Below are 20,185 nucleotides of genomic sequence, written 5' to 3' on the forward strand. Positions count from 1 at the left end.
ATTTATCTGATCCATCACCAAGTCAATGCTGCCTGAATTGCAGTGTGGATTTAGGAAGAACAGGAACACGATTGACATGATCTTTACAGCCCAGCAGTTTCAAGAAAAGTGCCGGGAGCAACATCAGGACCTTTTTATGGCCTTTGTTGACCTCTCCAAAGCTTTCGACACTGTGCAAAGAGAGCTCTTATGGGATGTCCTCCTCAGGTTTGGCTGTCCCAATAAATTTGTTAACATCCTCCGCCAGTTCCACGATGGGACGACTGCTCGGGTGACCATAGGGGGACAAGAGTCTGAGCCCTTCCTTGTATGCAAAGGGGTGAGGCAGGGGTGTGTGCTAGCACCAGTGCTCTTTAACATCTTCCTCTTGTGTGTTACCGAGCTTCTCCACAACAAGATTGAAGATACAGCAGCGGTGTGGCAGTGGTTGTCAGATTAGATGGCAACCCCTGACATAAGGCGGCTCCACACAACCACCAAACTCTGTGGAGAGCAGGTCCTGGAGCTGCAGTATGCAGACAACTGTGCTCTTGTGGCCCATACTCCGGAGGATCTTCAGATTGTCCTTGCTGTGGTGGTGAGAGCGTACAGCAGGATGGGTCTGACTGTCAATGCCACCAAGACAGAAGTGGTTTGCCAATGGAGTACCAGTGTCCCACCAACTCTACCTGCCTTCACTGTTGGTGATGAAAAGCTGTCAGTAGTGCCATCTTTCATATATCTGGGGAGCATCTCTCTGAGGATAGCGGCATTGACAACAACATCCAAAGCCGCATTAAACAGGCATCAGCTGCATTTGGGAGACTTCGGCGTAGAGTCTTTCAGAACAGGAGCCTTCGTCCCTCCACAAAGGTCACTGTACATCAAGTGGTCTGTGTCACCACCCTCCCTTATAGCTATGAAGCTTGGGTAACCTACAGCCATCACATCAAGTCCTTAGAGCACTTCCACATAAGCTGCCTTCAGCACATCCTGGGAATTACTTGGAGTGAGCGGGTGCCTCTCACTGAAATACTTATAAAGACCAACTACAGGATCATTGAGGCCATGATCACCCAGTGTCAGCTGCAGTGGCTGGGGCATGTGATAAGGATGCCCCCATGTCGGCTACCCCGTAGAGTGTTATACGGCCAGCTACATCATGGTCGATGCTCAGCTGGAGGGCTGAAGAAGTGCTATAAGGATCAGATGAAGAATTCTTTAAGGAAGTGCAAGGTCAGACCCGGGGATCTGGAGGATGTTGCTGCTGACTGTACCACTTGGTGACAACTGTGTAGGGATGGGGTTCATATTCTGGAGATGGAAAGAACAATCAGAAGACAGTAGAAGAGAGCCAGGAGAAACGCAGCCATGGTTGCCACCACTACTACCACCACCACTACTACATATACATGTCCCATCTGCAATAGAGCTTGTGGGTCCAGGATAGGACTGTATAGTCATCAAAGATCTCACCGTTAAAGGAGTGGATGTTGTCATCGGATTTCGATGGACGACCGAAGAAGACGACGACGACGACTATAATGACCTCGAGCTATCCTTAAATACTTTGTCACTATAATTCTTTTTCTGAAGTGTAGCATCCATGATTTAGTATCCACTGTAGGGTAGATTGAGAGGTACAACTTGCATACAGACAGTGCTCATCCTTCTGCTTCTTATGCAGCACCTTGTTTAAATGAAACTCTTTCAGAAAAGGTTCATCACCTAATGCTCCTAGATGTACAATTTCTAGCATGAGTCATTAAATGGGAACAAATATGGGAGATTATAAAGAGGCATAAAAACTATGGAATTGTGATGTGGGGAACTAATATTATTCTAGTACAATCTAGGACAGTAAGAGTATTAAGTGCAAAGAGGTTGAAGAGTTTCTGAAATGTGTCCATATGTCCAGGTATGTATAGGTCCATATGTATAATATGTTACATATGTCCTTCCATGTTAAACTGTTTGAGAAAATTATCTCAAACAGTTTAACAAGGAAGGAGATGTTGCCACATCTGATTCTAGGGAATGAAGTGGGTGGAGAACACCCAAGTTTACAGAGGGAAAAAATTAGGAGAAAGTAGTCAGAATATCATAATTTCTGTGTTAGCTACAGTAAAGACAGAGTAATCAAAAGCAAAATTAATTAGAAGTAGGCCAATTTCAATAGGATGAAAGTCCAGGTAAATTGCAACCTAAAACTAATCAATTAACTTCAAGACCTTGACCTCAATACCTCCTTGTGCAGTTGGATCCTCGATTTCCTCACTTGTAGACTGCAGTTCAGATTGGCAACAACATCTCCTCCACAATCTCCATCAGCACAGGTGCATCACAAGGCTATGTGCTTAGCCCTCTGCTCTACTCACTTTACACTTATGAACGTGATCCTTATGACTGCGTGGCTAAACACAGCTCCACTGCCATGCTTAAGTTTGCTGATGACACCACTGTCGTAGGCGCATCGAAGGTGGTGATGAATCAGTGTATAGGAGGTAGATTGAAAGTCTGGCTGAGTGGTGTCTTAACAACAACCTCTTACTCAATATCAGCAAGACCAAGGAGCTGATAATTGACTTCAGGATAAGGAAACCAGGGTTCTATGAACTAGTCTTTTTTGGAGGATCAGAGGTGGAGAGGGTCAGCAACTTTAAATTCCTCAGTGTTATTTTGGAAGACTTGTCCTGGGCGCTGCATGCAAGTGCAATTATGAAGAAAGCACTGCAGCACCTCTACTTCCTTAAGAGTTTGTAAAGATTCGGCATGACACCTATAACTTTGACTGACATCTATAGATGTGCGGTGGAAGGTATATTAATGGGCTTCATCACAGCCTGGTTTGGAAACACCAATGCCGTTGAACAGAAAACCTTACAGAAAGTAGTGGATACAGCCCAGTCTATCATGGGAGAAGCCTTACCCACCACTGAGTACATCTACACGGAGCTTTGTCGCAGGAAATCAGCATCCATCATCAGGGACCGCACCACCCAGGTCATGCCTTCTTCTAGCTGCTGTCATCAGGAAGAAGTTACAGGAGCCTCAGGACTCACACCACCAGGCTCAGGAACAGTTATTACCCTTCAGCCACCAGGCTCTTGAACTAAGAAGGATAACTTCACTCAACTTCACTTGCCTCATCATTGAAATGTTCCCACAACCCATGGACTCAGTTTCAAGGACTCTTCATCTCATGATCATGAGATTTATTGCTTATTTGTTTATTTATTTATTATTATTTCATTCTTTTTGTATTTGCACATTTTGTTGTCTTTTGCACACTGTTGAATGCCAATGTTGGTAAGTCTTTCGTTGTTTCTATTATGGTTATTATTCTATTATGGATTTATTGAGTATGCTCACAAGACAATGAATCTCAGGGTTGTACATGGTGACATACATGTACTTTCAGATTAAATCTGAACTGTGAACTTTAATGGTGCAGCGCCCCAATCAGTACTCCACTACTGTACTTTTATAGAGTGTCAAACTAGATTTTAGCCTTGAAGAGGCCTGAACTTTCTGACTTCAGTGACAGCTCAGTACTCACAGAAGCATGGTTGATAGTGGAAAATTTATATTAAAGAAGTACCTGGGGTATAAATAAAGAGTTTATACTACAGGGCTAAATATCTTCAAAGTAAACTAAATAAACATAACATCGGTTACATACAGCAGTAATTTGGCACTCTTAATGCCTTGAGTTAAATGTACAAAGAAAATTCTCTTTTTGGAGGGTTGGCTAATGCATCCAGCAGAGCCCTGAATCATCAGACCATCTGTTACTTTAAAAACATTTTCTTTCTGTTCTGAGAATCCAATCTTGGAGAATAATAAGCTTCCTTGTCTTCCATGATAACAGCCAGATTTACTCTCTTGCTTGAACATATAAACTAAATGAATGTATTCCCTACACATTAATTTATTTAATTTGCAATTTCAGCATTTTTTGTTTCCAGATTTCTCTTCTTACTCCACTTCGATGAAAACAGTAACTCATGTTGTGGTACTGTTCCACCAGTGTTTTCTTCAGGGTAAAGAAATGGCAAATAGTAAAAAGACTACAAATCAATATTTGCAGTAGTTTAACCATGTTACGGTAATCTGTTCCTGCTTTTGCCTCAATCCTTAACAGAAAGGATGATTTAAACCAGCCTTAAGAGATCTATTAATTCACTTGAGTCTGTAAATTATGGAGCACTAGCACTATTTTTCTTAAAGCAGTAATTACAGAGACAATAATATGCTCCTTTTTTTCTTTTCCAGTTTCATTGAGGTAAGAAAAAAAGGAGGGGCAGGCACTGCTCAGAGCACCAATCCACGCCTCTGACATTTTCCTGCACTGCCATTAAATCAGGGTAGCATAAACCCTTCTCGTCCTTAACAACATCATAAAATCAAGTTCTGTCCCTTCAATTCAGTGATAATGAATCCATTACTAAGGGCCCAAATCATTAAAAACAGAACAAAGCAAGCACTGATTGAAAATAAAGAGATACAAGAGACTACAGATACTGGTAATTGGGAGCGACACACAAGGAACTGGAGGAACTTAATGGGTTAGGCAGCATCAATTGAAGGAATTGCATAGTTAACCTTTCAGAATGAGATCTTCATCAATACTTCAAAGAGAGCAAAAAGGACTGGTAAATCAGTATCCTTATCTGCCATTTGCCCCCTTTGCTGGATCCACCTATCACCTGCCAACTCTTACTCCAACATTTTTTTATACCTCCTCTTTTGTCTTGATGAAGAGTTTTCAAAATTCAAAGTAAATTTATTTTGGAATTTTTTTGGGGGTTTTGGAGTATTTGCATCTATATAATGAGATCCCTTGGGGATGAGACCCAGGTTTAAACAGAAAATCCACTTACATTATATATACAGCTTGTGCATATTCCTTGAAGGTAGTTTTTTAAATAATATTTTGATATATTTGTGTATGAAATAATAATGTACACATTGAACCACCAGAAAAGTAAGCTATCGCTACCTCAGTTGCCCGGTTGAACAGTCAGTGGCTGTTTGATATTGCCATCATTCCCAACTCTGAATCTATGTGCTTTTGGTAAGAAGTCTTTGTCTTACACTCGTTCATCACACATGTGTACTGATGCAGCCATTCCACATGATAGATTATTATCAGCAGCGATCTTTGCAAACTCATCAATGAGTTTCTCTGCTGTTTCATGATCTGCAGATGCTTTATCATCACAAATCTTTAAAAATGTAATGCCATGCCTTTTCTTAAATTTCTGCAACCAGCCTATGAACATTCACAATTAGCTTCAATTTTCAGTTGGTCATGATCAGCATACCATTAAGCGGTGTATATGTTCACTCTGACGCTGACGCATCCACTTATTCAATACACGATTGAGATCTTCATTTTTCACTTTATGCAGTTTTTCTATTTTTCTTTAACTTCTGTTCAACACGTATGTGAGATCACTTCTCAGAGCTGTTTGTGTTGCGCAGAGACCTTCCCTGCACCTTATGGAGTTTTCCATTTGTGACATCATGTCATTGCTCAAAAAATATTCCAGATTTCAAAGGATTTTGGATTTTGGAATTTCGGATGATAGGTGCTCAACCTGTATCATGTGGGCATTCATAGTAAGTACAAAGAAACACAATAGAATCAATGAAAAACCGTACTCAACAAAGATGGATAAACAACAAATGTGCAAAACGAATCCATAAACAGAAAAATATAATAATAAATAAACAAATAAGCCATAAATATCAATGCTATGAGTTGAAGAGTCCTTGAAAGTGAGTTTATATGTGGTGGAACCAGTGCAGTGTTGGGGTGAGTGAAGTTATCCCCTGTGGTTCGAGACTGATGTTTAAGGGGAAGTAATTGTTCCTGAAGCTGGTGGTGTGGCACATAAGGCTTATGTATCTCCTCCTTGATTGTAGCAGTGAGAAGAGAGCATGACCTGGATGCTGGGGTTCCTTGATGAAGGAAGCTGCTTTGCTGCAGCAGCTCTCCTTGTAGATGTTCTCAACAGTGACAAGGGCTTTACCCATGATGGACTGGGCTACATCCACAGCTTTTTGTAGGATTTTCTATTCAAGGACATTGGTGTTCCCATACCAGGCTGAGATGCAACCAGACAGTATACTCTCCACCACACATCTATAGAATTAGATTATATGCTGAATCTTTGCAAACTTCTAAGAAAGTAGAAAAACTGGCTTACCTTCTTTGTAATGGCAGTTAGGTGATGACCCAGGACAGATCCTCTAAAACTGTTAAAGGCAAGGAATTTAAAGTTGTTGCCTCTCTCTGCCTCTGATCCAAAACTGGGCCACTATTCTTCCCATTGCAACTAGGTCCTTGACTTCCTCACCAGGAGATTACAGTTTGTGTGGATTGTAAATGACATCTCCTCGGTGACAATGGACACTGGCACACCTTTGGGATGTGTGTTTAGTCCTTTGCTCTACTCTCTCTACACTCAACTAGCACAGCTCAAATACCAACTATAAATTTCCTGATGACATAACTATTGTTGCAGAACTTCAGTTGGTGATTAGGAGGTGTACAAGAGCAAGTTAGATCAGCTGGTTGAGTGGTGTCACAAACCAACCTTGCACTCAACATCAGTAAGACCAGGAGTTGATTATGGTCTTCAGGAAGGGGAAGTCAAGAGAAGACATACCAGCCCTCATTGAGGGATCAGCAGTAGAAAGGGTGAGCATTTTCAAGTTCCTGGAAGTCAGCATCTCTGAAGGTCTATCCTGGGTCCAACATATTGATGGAATTAAGGCACAAAGCAGCTATATTTCATTGAGTTTGAGGAGACTTGGTATGTCACCAAAGACTCCTGCAAATTTCTACAGGTGTACCATGGAGAACATTCTAATTCTTGCATCAGCTTCTGGTATGGAGAGGTGACTGCACAGGATCAGAAAAAGTTGCAGAAAGTTGTAATCTCAGCCATTTCCATCATGGGCACTAAGCTCCCCAGCATCAAGGACACCTGCAAAAGGTGATGCCTCAAGAAGGTGACATCTATCATCATGAACCCTCATCACCCAGGTCTTGCACTCTTCTCATTGCTACCATCAGGAGGAGGTACAGGAACCTGAGGGGAGACATGGAAGGTTTCAGGAAAAGCTTCTTCCCCTCCACCATCAGATATCTGAAAGGAGAGTGAACACTACCTCAGTATTTTTTGCTCACTTTTTGCACTACTTACTTAATTTGTTATTTATATATATATTTCTTATTGTAAATTATAGTTTTAAATATTCTGTATTGTACTGCTACCACAAAACAACAAATTTCATGACATGTACCAGTGATATTAGACCTGATTATAAATTAGGAGTGGCTCATGGATCTCCAGTTCCCTTCTGCCACAGTCAATAATCAGCTCCTTGGTTTGGATGGCACTGAGTGAGAGGTTGTTAATGCAGAACCATTCAGCCAGATTTTCAATCTCCTTCCTATTCACTGATTCGTCAGCACCTTTGATTAGCCAACAACAGCGATGTCATCACAAGTATTAATTTGTCTAAATGAACTATCTCCTAAAACCACTCATGCAAATCTAAAAAATATTCATCTCCATGTCTCCTTTCTATTTTCCCCTGATATCATCCAAGTACTCTAAGTTCTAATAGTACAATCATAAGTGCTGGGAAATTAATTCCTTTATCATTTTCCTGTTCTTTATTATCCATTGCTCATAGTTTGTTGTTATCCTGAACAATTCCAAATTATATTTATTAAACAATCTGCTTAAATTGTACTGATTACTTTTAGTGAGATAAAAGAATAAAAACAGGTGATTACCTTAGCTCTGTAACTAATTATGACACTGCCTTTGATGAAAAGAAGAAGAGCAAGTATTCCATAATTTACAGATTTGTTTGATTCTCTAATTAGAGTTTAGACCACAGGGAACAGTTCTATGTCAGTAAATAATTCAGATAAACCTCCTTTGGTTTGGTTCCATCAACATATTTCAACATTGTATTCTGTCATGTACTTATCCTGAACTATACCTATACCAATTGCGTCAGCCATTCCGCATTCTAATCCCCTTTTAGACAAAATCTGGTTATTTCGCCATACACTGTATTAGTGACTGCCTCGTATATATGAGCCCTAACTCTGACTGCCCTCTTAAGTGGAAACATCTCTATTTCTTGACAATCAAACACCTTCATGATATATATAATCTCTGTAATCTCTCTCAGGGTGCATCATCCTCCTTTCTGCATCGAGTAAAACAGAATAAAATCTCCTAGTACATGTGTCACATTGCACTGAAGGATCTCTCTCTCTCTCTCTCTCTCTCTCTCTCTCTCTCTCTCTCTCTTTCTCTCTCTCTCTCTCTCTCTCTCTCTCTTTCTCTCTCTCTCTCTCTCTCTCTCTCACTCACTCACTCACTCACTCACACACACACCCGCCCCCCACTTCTACAAAGGAAAATGAGTACAGTGAAAAACTCAGTGTTGCAGATTCTAATTAATTGAGATACAAGCTGAAGATCTTGTGTTTTTTTTTACTAATGGGTGGAAAAGAGTGGGCTAATGACAGCAGAGATGAAAATTTACAGATGTGATTATAAACATTCAGCAGGAATGTTGATGCTGCCCTCCAATACATATTCAAGAGGCAGGAGTCTAGCTAAATATTCATCAATTTCAAATGTGATAAGTTTACTTTTGTTTTACAGGCAAATAGTTAATAGGGTGTATTTGGCCCTATTTGGAGCTTTTAAATGTACAGTGTATTACATTTTCCTAATCAAAAGTTCTCCAGCAACATCTTTTGCCTAGCCTTTGGTATTTCTATTTCACATCTTCAACTTTCACAGAATTTTACTCTTTTTTTTTGGAATCATTGTCATGACTTGAACATACTTTTTTATTGCTTCCATGTCTTCTAATTGTTCAACTGGTAGCACATTCACCTCTGAGTCAAAAGGTTCTAGGTTCAAATCTGGTCAGGTAACTAAAGAATTCGAATTGGGAGCCAATGACTTCATTGTTTGCAAAGATCAAGACTGATTTAATTGTAACTTTAATTCTGTATTGTCGTCTAGTCAGGGTTATCTTTTATTCTCTATCAAGTAAATATCTACTTCTGTTTTTTTTCCAAAAAGAACTTGCTTCCGCTCCTCTTTGGGGAAAAATTTATCAGAAATCCTCTGATTGGGAGACCGCATCACCGAGCATCTACGCTCCGTCAGAATAAGTGGGATCTCCCATCTTAATTCCACTTCTCAATCCCATTCCGATATGCTCACCTCTATCGTGATGAGGCCACACTTAGGTTGGAGGAACAACACCTTATATTCCATTTGGGTAGCCTCCAACCTGATGGCATGAACATCGATTTCTCAAATTTCCAATAATACCCCCCAACACCGCCCCCCCCCACCATTTCCCATCCCCTTATCCCTCTCTCACCTCATCTCACCAATCAACTTCCCAGCTCTTTACTTCATCTCTCCCCCTCCAGGTTCCACTTATCACCTGGGTTCTCTCTCCCCTCCCCCACCTTTTAAATCTACTCCTCAGCTTTTTTTCTCCAGTCCTGCTGAAGGGTCTTGGCCCGAAATGTTGACTATACTTATTTCCATAGATGCTACCTGGCCTGCTGAGTTTCTCCAGCATTTTGTGTGTGTTGCAGATTCTCATTTCCCAGACAGTAAGTATTTTATTTCATCTCCATTGTAAGTAGGCAACCTCTCATTATTATATTGTGATTTCTAGCTTTAACAGCTTTCACAAGAAGCTAAAACTAAAGGATGCATGTTTTCTAATACTCGATCCCCTTAGATCTTGTATATTTCACTGAAGTCACCTCTCAATGTTAACTCAAGAGACACATGTCTGGACTTTCAAACGTTTTCTCATGACAGTCTGCTAATTCCAGTTATTACTGAGTAAATACTTTTGAACTGCTCCCAATGCATTAACATCCTTCCTTAAATAGACTAATTCTATATGTGGTTTACACCAATTTATGTAACTGAAGTAGAAGCTCTGCTTGTATTAAAATAAAACACATTATATTTGCATTGCTCATTACCAGCTGTACCTGCCTTTGCAGGTTAGGCACTAGAAGGCTTGGAGTCCTCTATAGCTCAGCTCTCTGCAGTCTCTCATTCTTCTTTTGAAAATGGGGCAATTTAATATTTTCCCGTATTATAACACATCGGCTAGATCTTTACCTATTCACTTAGCTTATCCATATTCCTTTGGAGCATCTTTACAATCTTTCTCTTGCATATTTTCTTACCAAACTTTACATCTTCTGAAAATTTAGCAACCACACCTTTGGGAATTTCATCCATTTTTTTTTACATAAATTGTTATATGTTGAGGCTCCAGCACTGATTCTTCTGTCATGTCTTATGCTGCATTAAAAAAAATACTTATTTTTGCCTCTTCTCTTTCCTGTTAGGCGGCAAGAAAGAGAATCAAAACTAGTCACACAAAGCTCCAGATTATAGAATTTAGCGCAACAGTCCATGAGGAACTTAGTGGGTCAAGCAGCATTTTTGTGTGTGGGGTGTTGAGAAGGAAGAATGGGTTAAGATCCTGCATCTGCACTTAAAAGTGGAGAGAGGAGATGTGACAATAATAAACCAATACAAATAATGATTTTTATGCATATCATTTTATGAATATTATTCATTTGATGCATTTTGAAGGATAAACAATATACTTTTTATAGTTATCAATAACATTTTCATATGAAAGGTCTGTTCAGGAGTCTGATGACAGCGGAGTAGAAGCTGTCCTTGAATCTAACGGAATGTATTTTCAAGCTTTTATATCTTCTGCCCTCTTCACTCTTAGGCTACGTCCACACTAGACCGGATAATTTTGTAAACGCTGGTTTCGTGTAGAACCGATAGGCATCCACACCAGTCGTTTTTCAAAATACCTCTGTCCACATTAAAACAGATATTTGGGCGAATCTCCTCCTACTGGGCATGCGCAGGACACACAGAAAACAAGCAAAGAGGAAACGGTATACTTGGTGCACGTTTGTCCAGTTACAGACTAGAAAAACTTAAAAGGAAATTGCCAAATGAAAGTCTTATTGTGCGTTTGTCCAGAAACATTTCCTACAGCCATAGTCTTTTCACCGATGAAAGGGACGACAGCTACAACTAAATGCAATAAGGCTTGTTACTGGGCAAAAATGAAATTTGCTGTTACCTCATTTGTTTGCCTTTACTTTTGCCATGTCTTTCTGTATTATATTGCTGTATTTAACATGTGCAATAAAACGAGTTACTGGGCAAAAGTGACAATTGGATCTGTTGAATGTTTGTACAAACAATACATTAATAAAGCACCTTGTTAAATGTATAAAACATGTCTGCATCAGTGTTGTATTTCCATACAATGTTACATTAGGCTGTTACACATCTATTGTCAGATATTGTTGTTGTAGTGTTGGAGGTTGCGTTCAAGAAAACAATGAAATGTCGTGCTGCCGCCACCATTTGTTCCGGCACGACATGTCAGCGGTTTAAAAATAGCTGGTTACCCCGTACGCACTACGCCGGATATTAGGCGTTTTCAGATTTATTCACTCTGGAGAGCGTTTCTGAAAAGCTCCGTTTTCAGGGGAGGAAAATGCCGTTTCAATGTGGACAGAGGGTCAAAACGAAGAGAAAAAGCTTCAGTTATGGATTTATCCAGTCTAGTGTGGACGTAGGCTCAGTTGTGCAGGGTTTTGACCCAGAACATCAACAGTTAATTTCCTCCCACAGATAATACTGAGAATCAAATCTAGCCAGGAAGCTCCATGTCGACCAAGTTTTACATATTGGAGGTGCCAACTTTTGAATAAACTTAAGCCCAGCTCTCTGAGATCTACATCCCATAGTAATATATATATATATATATATATAATAAAAGCAGTAGGACTGTCTCTGTCCTGGTTAGTAATTATTCCTCAACTAACATCACTAAAAAATTATGTGATTACTTTTAAGATACAGTATATAGATTGATCACAGAGCAGCTAACTTTGAAGTTATGAAATTGGTTGAAAAACAGTTTAGGATATTCTAAATTTCTGAAGCTATCAGCTTTCTTCCTTTTGAGATCATGCTGGAGTGAAGGGATGCTTGACAAATTCACCAGAACATTCTCCATGTGTGAATATAGACACCATCAATGGAGTGTTGAATCACAAAGGGGTTAATGGTATCTTTATCACTCTGATCAGTTTCTCACCTGATCTCAGCTATATGCATTTCAGAGGATGCAATTTGGTAATGATGGCTTGTAGATGCAATGTGTTGCATGTTTTTCAAAGGAAGTGAATTCTGATTGGTTCCAGTTTAGCACTGCAAATTGGGCAAAACTTGTAGTTTTAACTAAAAATATCCAATATTTATTGACATAAGCTGCAGGAACAGTGCATTGCTTATTGGTTAAAATGCATTAAGTATACAATATTCACATAATGCAAATAATGTGCATGTAAAGAACCAGAGCAGTCTCTAGCCTACAATTCTCTGACATCAGAACAATTATATTTTTATGTTTCCTGGTTCCTGTTGCCAGTCTTGCTCAGAGAACATTAATGGATTACATGAAGAGCCTCATTTACTATGTCTAACTTCAATGCAGTTATTTGTTTACTTTGTATCATGCTGATGCCCTGAACTCTTTTATTCTGTACATATTTGATAGAATCATAGATTATGAACAAGCCCAAACAAGAGAAAATTTGCAGATGCAGATTTCTCTAGCCCTAATGAAGGGTCTCAGCTTGAAACGTCAACTGTACTCTTCTCCATAGACGCTGCCTGGGCGGCTGAGTTCCTCCAGCAATTTTTGTGTGTTGCTATGAACAAACCATTTGGTCCATTTTGCAACATGCACCATTTTACCTTTGCCAGTCCCTTTAAATGAACCAAAAAATAGGTTCAACTTCAAACTCTTTCCCATAAGTCTGTAATTCTTTTGTGATCAGAAGTTTATCCAATTTCCTGTGGAATCTGCTTCCAGTAACTTTTAAAGCAACATGTTCAGATCATGAAAACCCCCCAAGTATCTTAACATCCCTAATGTTGCTTCATCTTTCTTTTCTAATAATGCTAAATCCCTGTCCACTTCTGCCAGGCACTCTGCCACAATAAACATTTTGATTTTCCTTATCTATTCTGCAGGAACTATTTGAGATTTAAGTACGTTCATCAAATTTCCCCTTAATCTTCTCGGCTCAAAGGGAAATAAATCCAGTGTTTCATCTTGCTGAAATCCTTTATTGCAAATACATTGTCATAAATGAAGAAGACAAATTAACTAGAATGACACTGTTCCCTCCAAACTGCACAGGTGCACGGCTGCGCAGTAACTGAAATGCTCCCACACACGTAGCCTTTGTTGCCATGCAGCTGGAATTTTCTTTTACATAAAATTTTATTAATGTGCCCTGCATTTTTCAGGCCGTGTAAAAATTTCCTGAACATTTCCTGGTTTGCGCAGCTGTAGAGGAATGTTATAGAACGGTGTTCCATACGAGGCCTTGCATCTTAAAATGTGATGACAAGAACTGAACACAAGTTAAGAAGTAGAGCCAGCACTTTTTCAGGCTGATTCATCAGACTTGATGATATCTTTATGCTGTAATACAGTGTTGCTCTGATTTTATCCTTGGAGTAGTGATGCCTGACTTGGGTTTCCAATGTATTTCTCACAAATATATTTCTGCAGTTTTACAATATTCTGAATAAATTCTATTTTTGTTGCAATCTGAAGAGATAAATCTCTGAATATCTACTCTTGTAATAACCTAATAAAATGAGCAATGTGTTTGATGTTTTCCCTTCCATTCCTGATGGGGAGGATATAACCAGAATTGAACACCTTTTTTGGATTATTTACTGCAGAGCCAAACATTCAAAAACATAAAGTTTGGAGTGGGGGCGGGGTAGGCACAATAGCATGGCATTAGTGTAACACTATATTCGATGGCAGTGACCTAGGTTCAATACCCGCTGCTGCATGTAAGAATTTCGTACGTTAACTCTGTAACCATGTGGGTTTCCTCCGGGTACTCCAGTTTCCTCCCACATTCAAAAGAATTGTGGGATAAAGTTAATTAGTCACATGGATGTAATTTGGCCGCCATGTGCTCGTTGGGCCAGAATGGTTGTTACTGTGCTGTATCTCTATATAGAAAAAATAAACTTGGCATTTGATCTAATGAATTCAATCCCTAAATACTTGATGTACATATACGATAAACCAGTACAATTTAAGTAAGATTTGAATAATATATATCATAATAAATTTTTAACATTTTAATTTATGCTGTTGAACTATTATTGCTCAGTGGCTTTTAACCATGGGATGTTTTATTTTTCTCAATGTGGGTAATGTGTGGACAGTATATTTTGAGTCTTATTGCATGTCCATTTGCCTCTGTCAGGAACATGATTACAACATCTAGGATGACACTCCAGTGCGATAGTAAGGTTTTTTTCCCCCAAGTTTTCTGGCCAACGTGAGCCCAAAACTAACATGGCTAGAACAGATCATTGGTCATAATCACGCTGCTTTTTATGGCGACCTGTTCTTCAGCAGAGTTTTATAAATTATAATCAGTATTTGATGACTGTAAAGTGATTTGGGATGACCCAGTATCATAAACTAGTCGGTAACATTTTTAGTTACGTGAACGGAAATGGGTCTGGTAACGGTTTTGTCTCCCCACTGGCTTGAAGGTGCTTGTGCTTACAGCGACAATTTATGTTATGTATATGATGTAACTGAAAAGGGCACACATTGCTACATGCTTTTGTTTTTTTTTGCACGCACATTGCTTTTGTAACTTTCCTTTTAATTGTATCGATGAGGCAAAATTCTCCACCTACACTTACAGCCCGTGGACAATAGAAACAGGGTTCCGTAGCATTTCACGTGCTCTTCGCCCGTCGTGTTTGTCGAATACTGTACTTCCTTCCCAGTTGCTGGCTGCTGTTGTCATAATGACTAGCAACACCAAGATTTTGCATTCCTTTTTATTCCTTACATCGTGAAGACCGACGGAAAAAAAATCTGGTGATTAGGACGATTCCACTTTCAAGCGGAGGGAGAAGCGTGTGGATTTAAGGCCAGGTGGTAGCTGCCTGCAGTGTTTTATGCAGAGCAATAACTGCTGTGGATGTCAATGTGCAAAATTAATTGGAGAGAACTCTATGCAGTCTGAAAGATGGCAGGAACAAAACTGAAACCTTCTTCTTCAGAGCCAGAGGCAGTGATGAAAGCAACCACACAGAACGCCAAGAATGTAAATGTAAACTCTTCTCCCAAACCTCCCCGGAGAATGGGATCTTTAGGGAGTGACTACGGACCAAGGTACTGCAATTTCTGTTTAGAGATATTCACCAAGAGCTCTGCAATGGACGGGTTGAAAACCCAGTGCATGAAACTAGTTTAAATGACAATGTGGTGCTTTCAGTGGTTTTGAGAAGACGAGAGAGGCAGGGAGTGTTTAAGAACAGGGCTCCTATTCCTGATGTATTTCGTACGTTGAATAAAAGATCAGTAAGCAGTTTGATAGTAAGCAACTATTGATTTATTTTTACAGATCTTATACATTGATAATACTGCTTTCCAATTGAATATTGGGTTCGGCAGATAGCCATGGGTGCTTTCGGTGACATTAGCTTTTGATAAATTTGAGCAATAGAGAATATCGTGTTTCACTGGTAATCTGCATGTTGCACGTGTTCACTGCAGCTAGATAGCCACTTGTTAATTCAATATTGTCATTATAGCTGTGTATGTCCAGAGTAATCGTTGGATATGTTTTTGACATTCCAACTTTCATGTTGATTTTTAGTTTACATGGTTGTTTCAAAAATTATGTGGTTGGGGAAAGGGAGGTATTCCTGAGCAATTTCTACTTCCACATTGTATTGTTATGTGGTCGAAATCATTTTAATAAAAGTTTGACACAGCCATGTTACAACATTCTTAATATATGCTCCAATAGAATTTGTAGGATAAAAACAAATGACTGTGAATTTAACATTCTTATTCATCGTTAAACTTGGTCCTTCACTTCCTTTTGATGATCTATGCCAGAATGTAAGATTGTGTTCTCCTGGGGTTGTACAGGTGATGTTTACAATATCACTGCTGTCACTTCCTTTCATTGAATGCTCTATCACACAGTAAGCCTTAAGTTGTGATCAGGAACTTGCATAGAGCCTGGCTTACTATGTCATAACTTTCTGCTGTCTTTGAAGATCGACTGAAATACCTCAAGGAAATTAAGTATCTCAATGGATAGCTTGATACTGTAAAGTGGAGTCAATGTTTTGTTTTGGAAGTGAGGAATTGTATGTGGTAACCTGAATTGTGAGTTGGAAAGAGTCAACTTGGCACCTTAGTTTCAGATAGTTCATGTTGCTGATTCTTGTTTACATCCTACTGATGTATTATAAGCAATATTATTATGTTATTTAATTTTCATATAGTTACATGAATTTTTCTTTTCAATTTTTCTATGCCAGAGTAACACGGACATCATAAATACATATTGTAAAATGAAGATGCAGTGGTTGCAATTTCTATCCGTTCTTAATTTTTTAAGTGGAAAAAGTCATAATTCTGTTTCATTCAATGTCACAGTGGGTATTGAACCTTTTTCTTAGCAAATTTAGTATGCCTAATTTCAGTAAGAAACATGATGACAAGCCAAGGTCATTGTGCAAGACACTGCCGAGGATAGAGATGAAGTAATAATAAAGGTGATGAAGTAATGTCAAGTAGATTTTAAAGATAGAAGTTAGGAAAAACTGAACAACAGTCCAATTTTTGAGAACCTTGCAAAGAACGATAGTTTAGAAATTCTTTGCTACCATGAAAGGTCCGTTAATGTAATGCCATTTGCAAGCAATCAAGATTTTCTCATGTGAAGCTGCAGCGCAGGAAGGCCTTGCACTATTAAAATCAAGATTAGATTAGATTATGAGGACACGCAGTCCTCCTTTATTGTCATTTAGTAATGCATGCATTAAGAAATTATACAATGTTTTTCCAGAATGATATCACAGAGACACATGACAAACCAAGACTGAAAAACTGACAAAAACCACATAATTATAACATATAGTTACAACAGTGCAAAGCAATACCGTAATTTGATAAGAACAGACCATGGGCACAGTAAAATCACAGAGTCTCTCGAAAGTCCCATCATCTTACGCAGACGGTAAACCTCCAGCGCCGCAAACTTGCCGATGCAGCATCCTGGAAGCATCCGTCCACAGTCCGACTCCGAGTCCGCCCAAAAACTCCGAGCCTCCGACCAGCTCCCTAACACCGATGCACCGAGCACCATCTCTGCCGAGCTTTTCCACCCCAGCCCTGGCAACGGGATACACAAGGCCGAGGATTTGGGGCCTTCCCTCCGGAGATTCTCGATCGCGCAGTAGCAGCGGCAGTGAAGCAAACATTTCAGAAGTTACTCCAGATGTTCCTCTGTACTTCTTCACGTCTTTCTCTATCAAATCAGGATTGTGCACGGCGTCCTACTTCACAGATACGATATCAATTTGGAACGGCCGTGCATGCTGCGTCGCGCCGCCATCTTCTCCTTCCTCCTGTGAAAATATGTGAAATTAATATGTGAAAAGTATTTCTTCGGTTCTTGTGGAGCTTGCAAAGAGAAGGAAGTGGGTTAGTATGCTTAGTTCATAAGTGACAGGAAATGTGTTAGGGTAAGGACAATGACGTGTGGAGGGTGTTACAGACGAGTTGACATAGATAAAGGATGAGAGGTCTTGGCCCAAAATAACAACTGTTTACTCGTTTCCATAGATGCTGCCTCCTCCAAGAGAACCACAACCTTGTTGTGGCTTGGAGGTTTGTGTGCCTCAGTGAGTTATGCTGGCTGGAGTCAGGGCTTTATGCTTTGGATCTTGGGTCACCCATGCCGAACAGGTATGGCAAAGGGTAGGGGACAGGCTAAGAGCAGTTCACTGGTCCTCCAGGTCTGAGTCTTCAGCTCAGGGCTAACAACCCTGACTGGTAAAACAAAATTGTTACGGAAATAGCAACGAAAAATCCTTCTACGTCTGAGTCCAGTGGTATTCCTGAGTCTCCACTCAGGACTTGCATGACATAGTAGTGAAAACCGAGGGAGCTACTGACAGAAGGAAGCCTTGAAGAGATGGAGGATCTTCATTGCTGCCCTAAATGCCAGTGGCATAATGGGCAGTAAGTATAGATACTGTCTGACTAGCTGAGTTCCTCCAGCATTTTTTGTGTTGTTCTGGGTTTCCAGCATCTGTAGAATCTTTTGTGTTGATAGAAAATTGTAGGCAGACTTTGGAGTCGTTTGGTACCTGGCTGGGGTCTTGGAGGCTGGGTTGGTATAGATCCAGGGGATTGTGATTGGTTTTGGTGAGGAGATATATTGGTGTTAGATATGGGAATCATTGTTCACAGTGTGTTTAAAATCTTGTAGTTATATAGCAACTCTCAAATCCTTGGATATCGAATTACACACAGCAATCAATCATTTTGTAAATATTATCATGTTTAAAAAGTCATCAATAGGAGATGAGTCAGATTTCTTTTGATATAATAGATTTTAGTCAGAATATATGGACACGTGGCCAAGTGGTTAAGGCATTGGACTAGCTACCCGAAGGTCGTGAGTTCGAGCCCGAGCCGAGGGAACGTGTTGTGTCCTTGAGCAAGGCACTTAATCACATATTGCTCTGCGACGACACTGGTGCCAAACTGTATGGGTCCTAATGCCCTTCCCTTGGACAATGTTGGTGTCGTGGAGAGGGAAGACTTGCAGCATGGGCAACTGCTGGTCTTCCATACAACCTTGCCTAGGCCTACTCCCTGGAGAGTGAAGACTTTCCAGGTGCAGATCCATGGTCTCGCAAGACTAACGGATGTCTTTAGTCAGAATATTGAGAATTGTATGTTTTCAAAAAGTGACTTTTGAACCTTGGACTTGTCCCATGTTAAATACTAGTATTTTGGTTTATCAAAAGGTGTGCAGAAGTCCATGGATTGAAGTCTGGTTTCTCAGTTCTATAAAAGCATCTGTAATAGTGATTCTTCCAGATATCTAATCATTCATTAGCTCTTAGATTTGTTCAGCCTATAGCCCCATTTGCCATTGTTACTAGGACACTTCTTGCTTGTCTATAATGCTGGAGTTATATGCATTTCCCTGAATCCACGTAAGCATCTTTTGAATTTTAGTTTGGATCTGAGACCATCACCTCTATTTCTCTGCTTTTTTCCTTGACTCCATTATAGACCTTACTTTTGAGGTTTCATACTTATAATTTCTACCCTCTTTTGATGCTATTATTACAGCTCTGAAGTAAGCCAACAGTTTCTCATTACTTCAGTGCTTCATTCTTGCCCCTTACCCTTTACTTTGTTCTGATAATGTTCAACTTTAAGATTGAATAGTAGGGCATTGTTATTGCACTGAATTCAGCATTAGATAAAGTTACTGAATTTTTTAATGCCATTACCACAGCCAGTAATTTTGTTTCTTTACTTGTTCCATTATTTTTGCCTTTGACCGTCATTGCTTTTGTCAGTTATTTTCTCCTGCATCTCACCCACCCTACCACAGACCTTTTGTGTTCCTTTCTCTCTTTGTTTGCACAAAAAAAAGTTTTATATCTAAACTCATTCATTTCTGACGGGTACTTGACCTGAAATGTTAATTGTTCCTTTGTTCATAGACATTGTTTATCTGATTGAACAAAACCATCATTTTCTGTCCTTTATTTTAAATGTTAGAATCCATGTTACTTTTTGTATTTAAATTCTTAAATATACTACCAAATTCCACCATTGCTCTCCCTTTTCAATCGTCTCCTTGGGCTTGAATTTGAGGTTTGGGTGCTGTTCAAATTCTGGTTTCTCTTGCACCCTAATTTTAATTGCTTCATAAGGAATTCCCTCCATAAGGCTTTCTATCTTCCTTATGGAAGTTTTTGGTCATTGTCCTAGTATTTCCTTATTTGGCCTGCTGTGAAACATTTGCATGGTGAAGCTCCTCTGGGATGTGATGTGCAAATTGCCACAGTCATGTATCAAACAGAGTCAGTTTTCATGTCCAGATCTAAATGATCTAGAGTTAGTGACATTTCTAAATTTGCTAGATTTGTCCTGAAAATGGATATTAAATGCCCAAAATGCT

At 39.6% G+C, this 20,185-nt stretch overlaps 1 protein-coding gene across 5 annotated transcripts in view; it reads left to right on the forward strand.

The window, feature by feature from the left end:
* The window catches only part of kcnt1b (potassium sodium-activated channel subfamily T member 1b), a 416,707-nt gene that overhangs the window by 128,254 nt on the left and 268,268 nt on the right, over positions 1 to 20,185 (forward strand). Inside the window, exon 1 of one of the 5 annotated variants that reach the window (XM_072240264.1) lies at positions 14,974 to 15,348. The exons of the other annotated variants lie outside the window; for them this stretch is intronic. Within the exon in view, the coding sequence (XP_072096365.1) occupies positions 15,203 to 15,348 (146 nt within the window). The 5' untranslated portion in view covers positions 14,974 to 15,202. Of the gene's footprint in view, positions 1 to 14,973; positions 15,349 to 20,185 lie in introns of those variants that run through there. 5 annotated transcript variants of the gene reach the window in all.

The sequence above is a fragment of the Mobula birostris genome, chromosome 22, assembly GCF_030028105.1.
Source record: "Mobula birostris isolate sMobBir1 chromosome 22, sMobBir1.hap1, whole genome shotgun sequence".
NCBI classification, from domain to species: Eukaryota; Metazoa; Chordata; class Chondrichthyes; order Myliobatiformes; family Myliobatidae; genus Mobula; species Mobula birostris.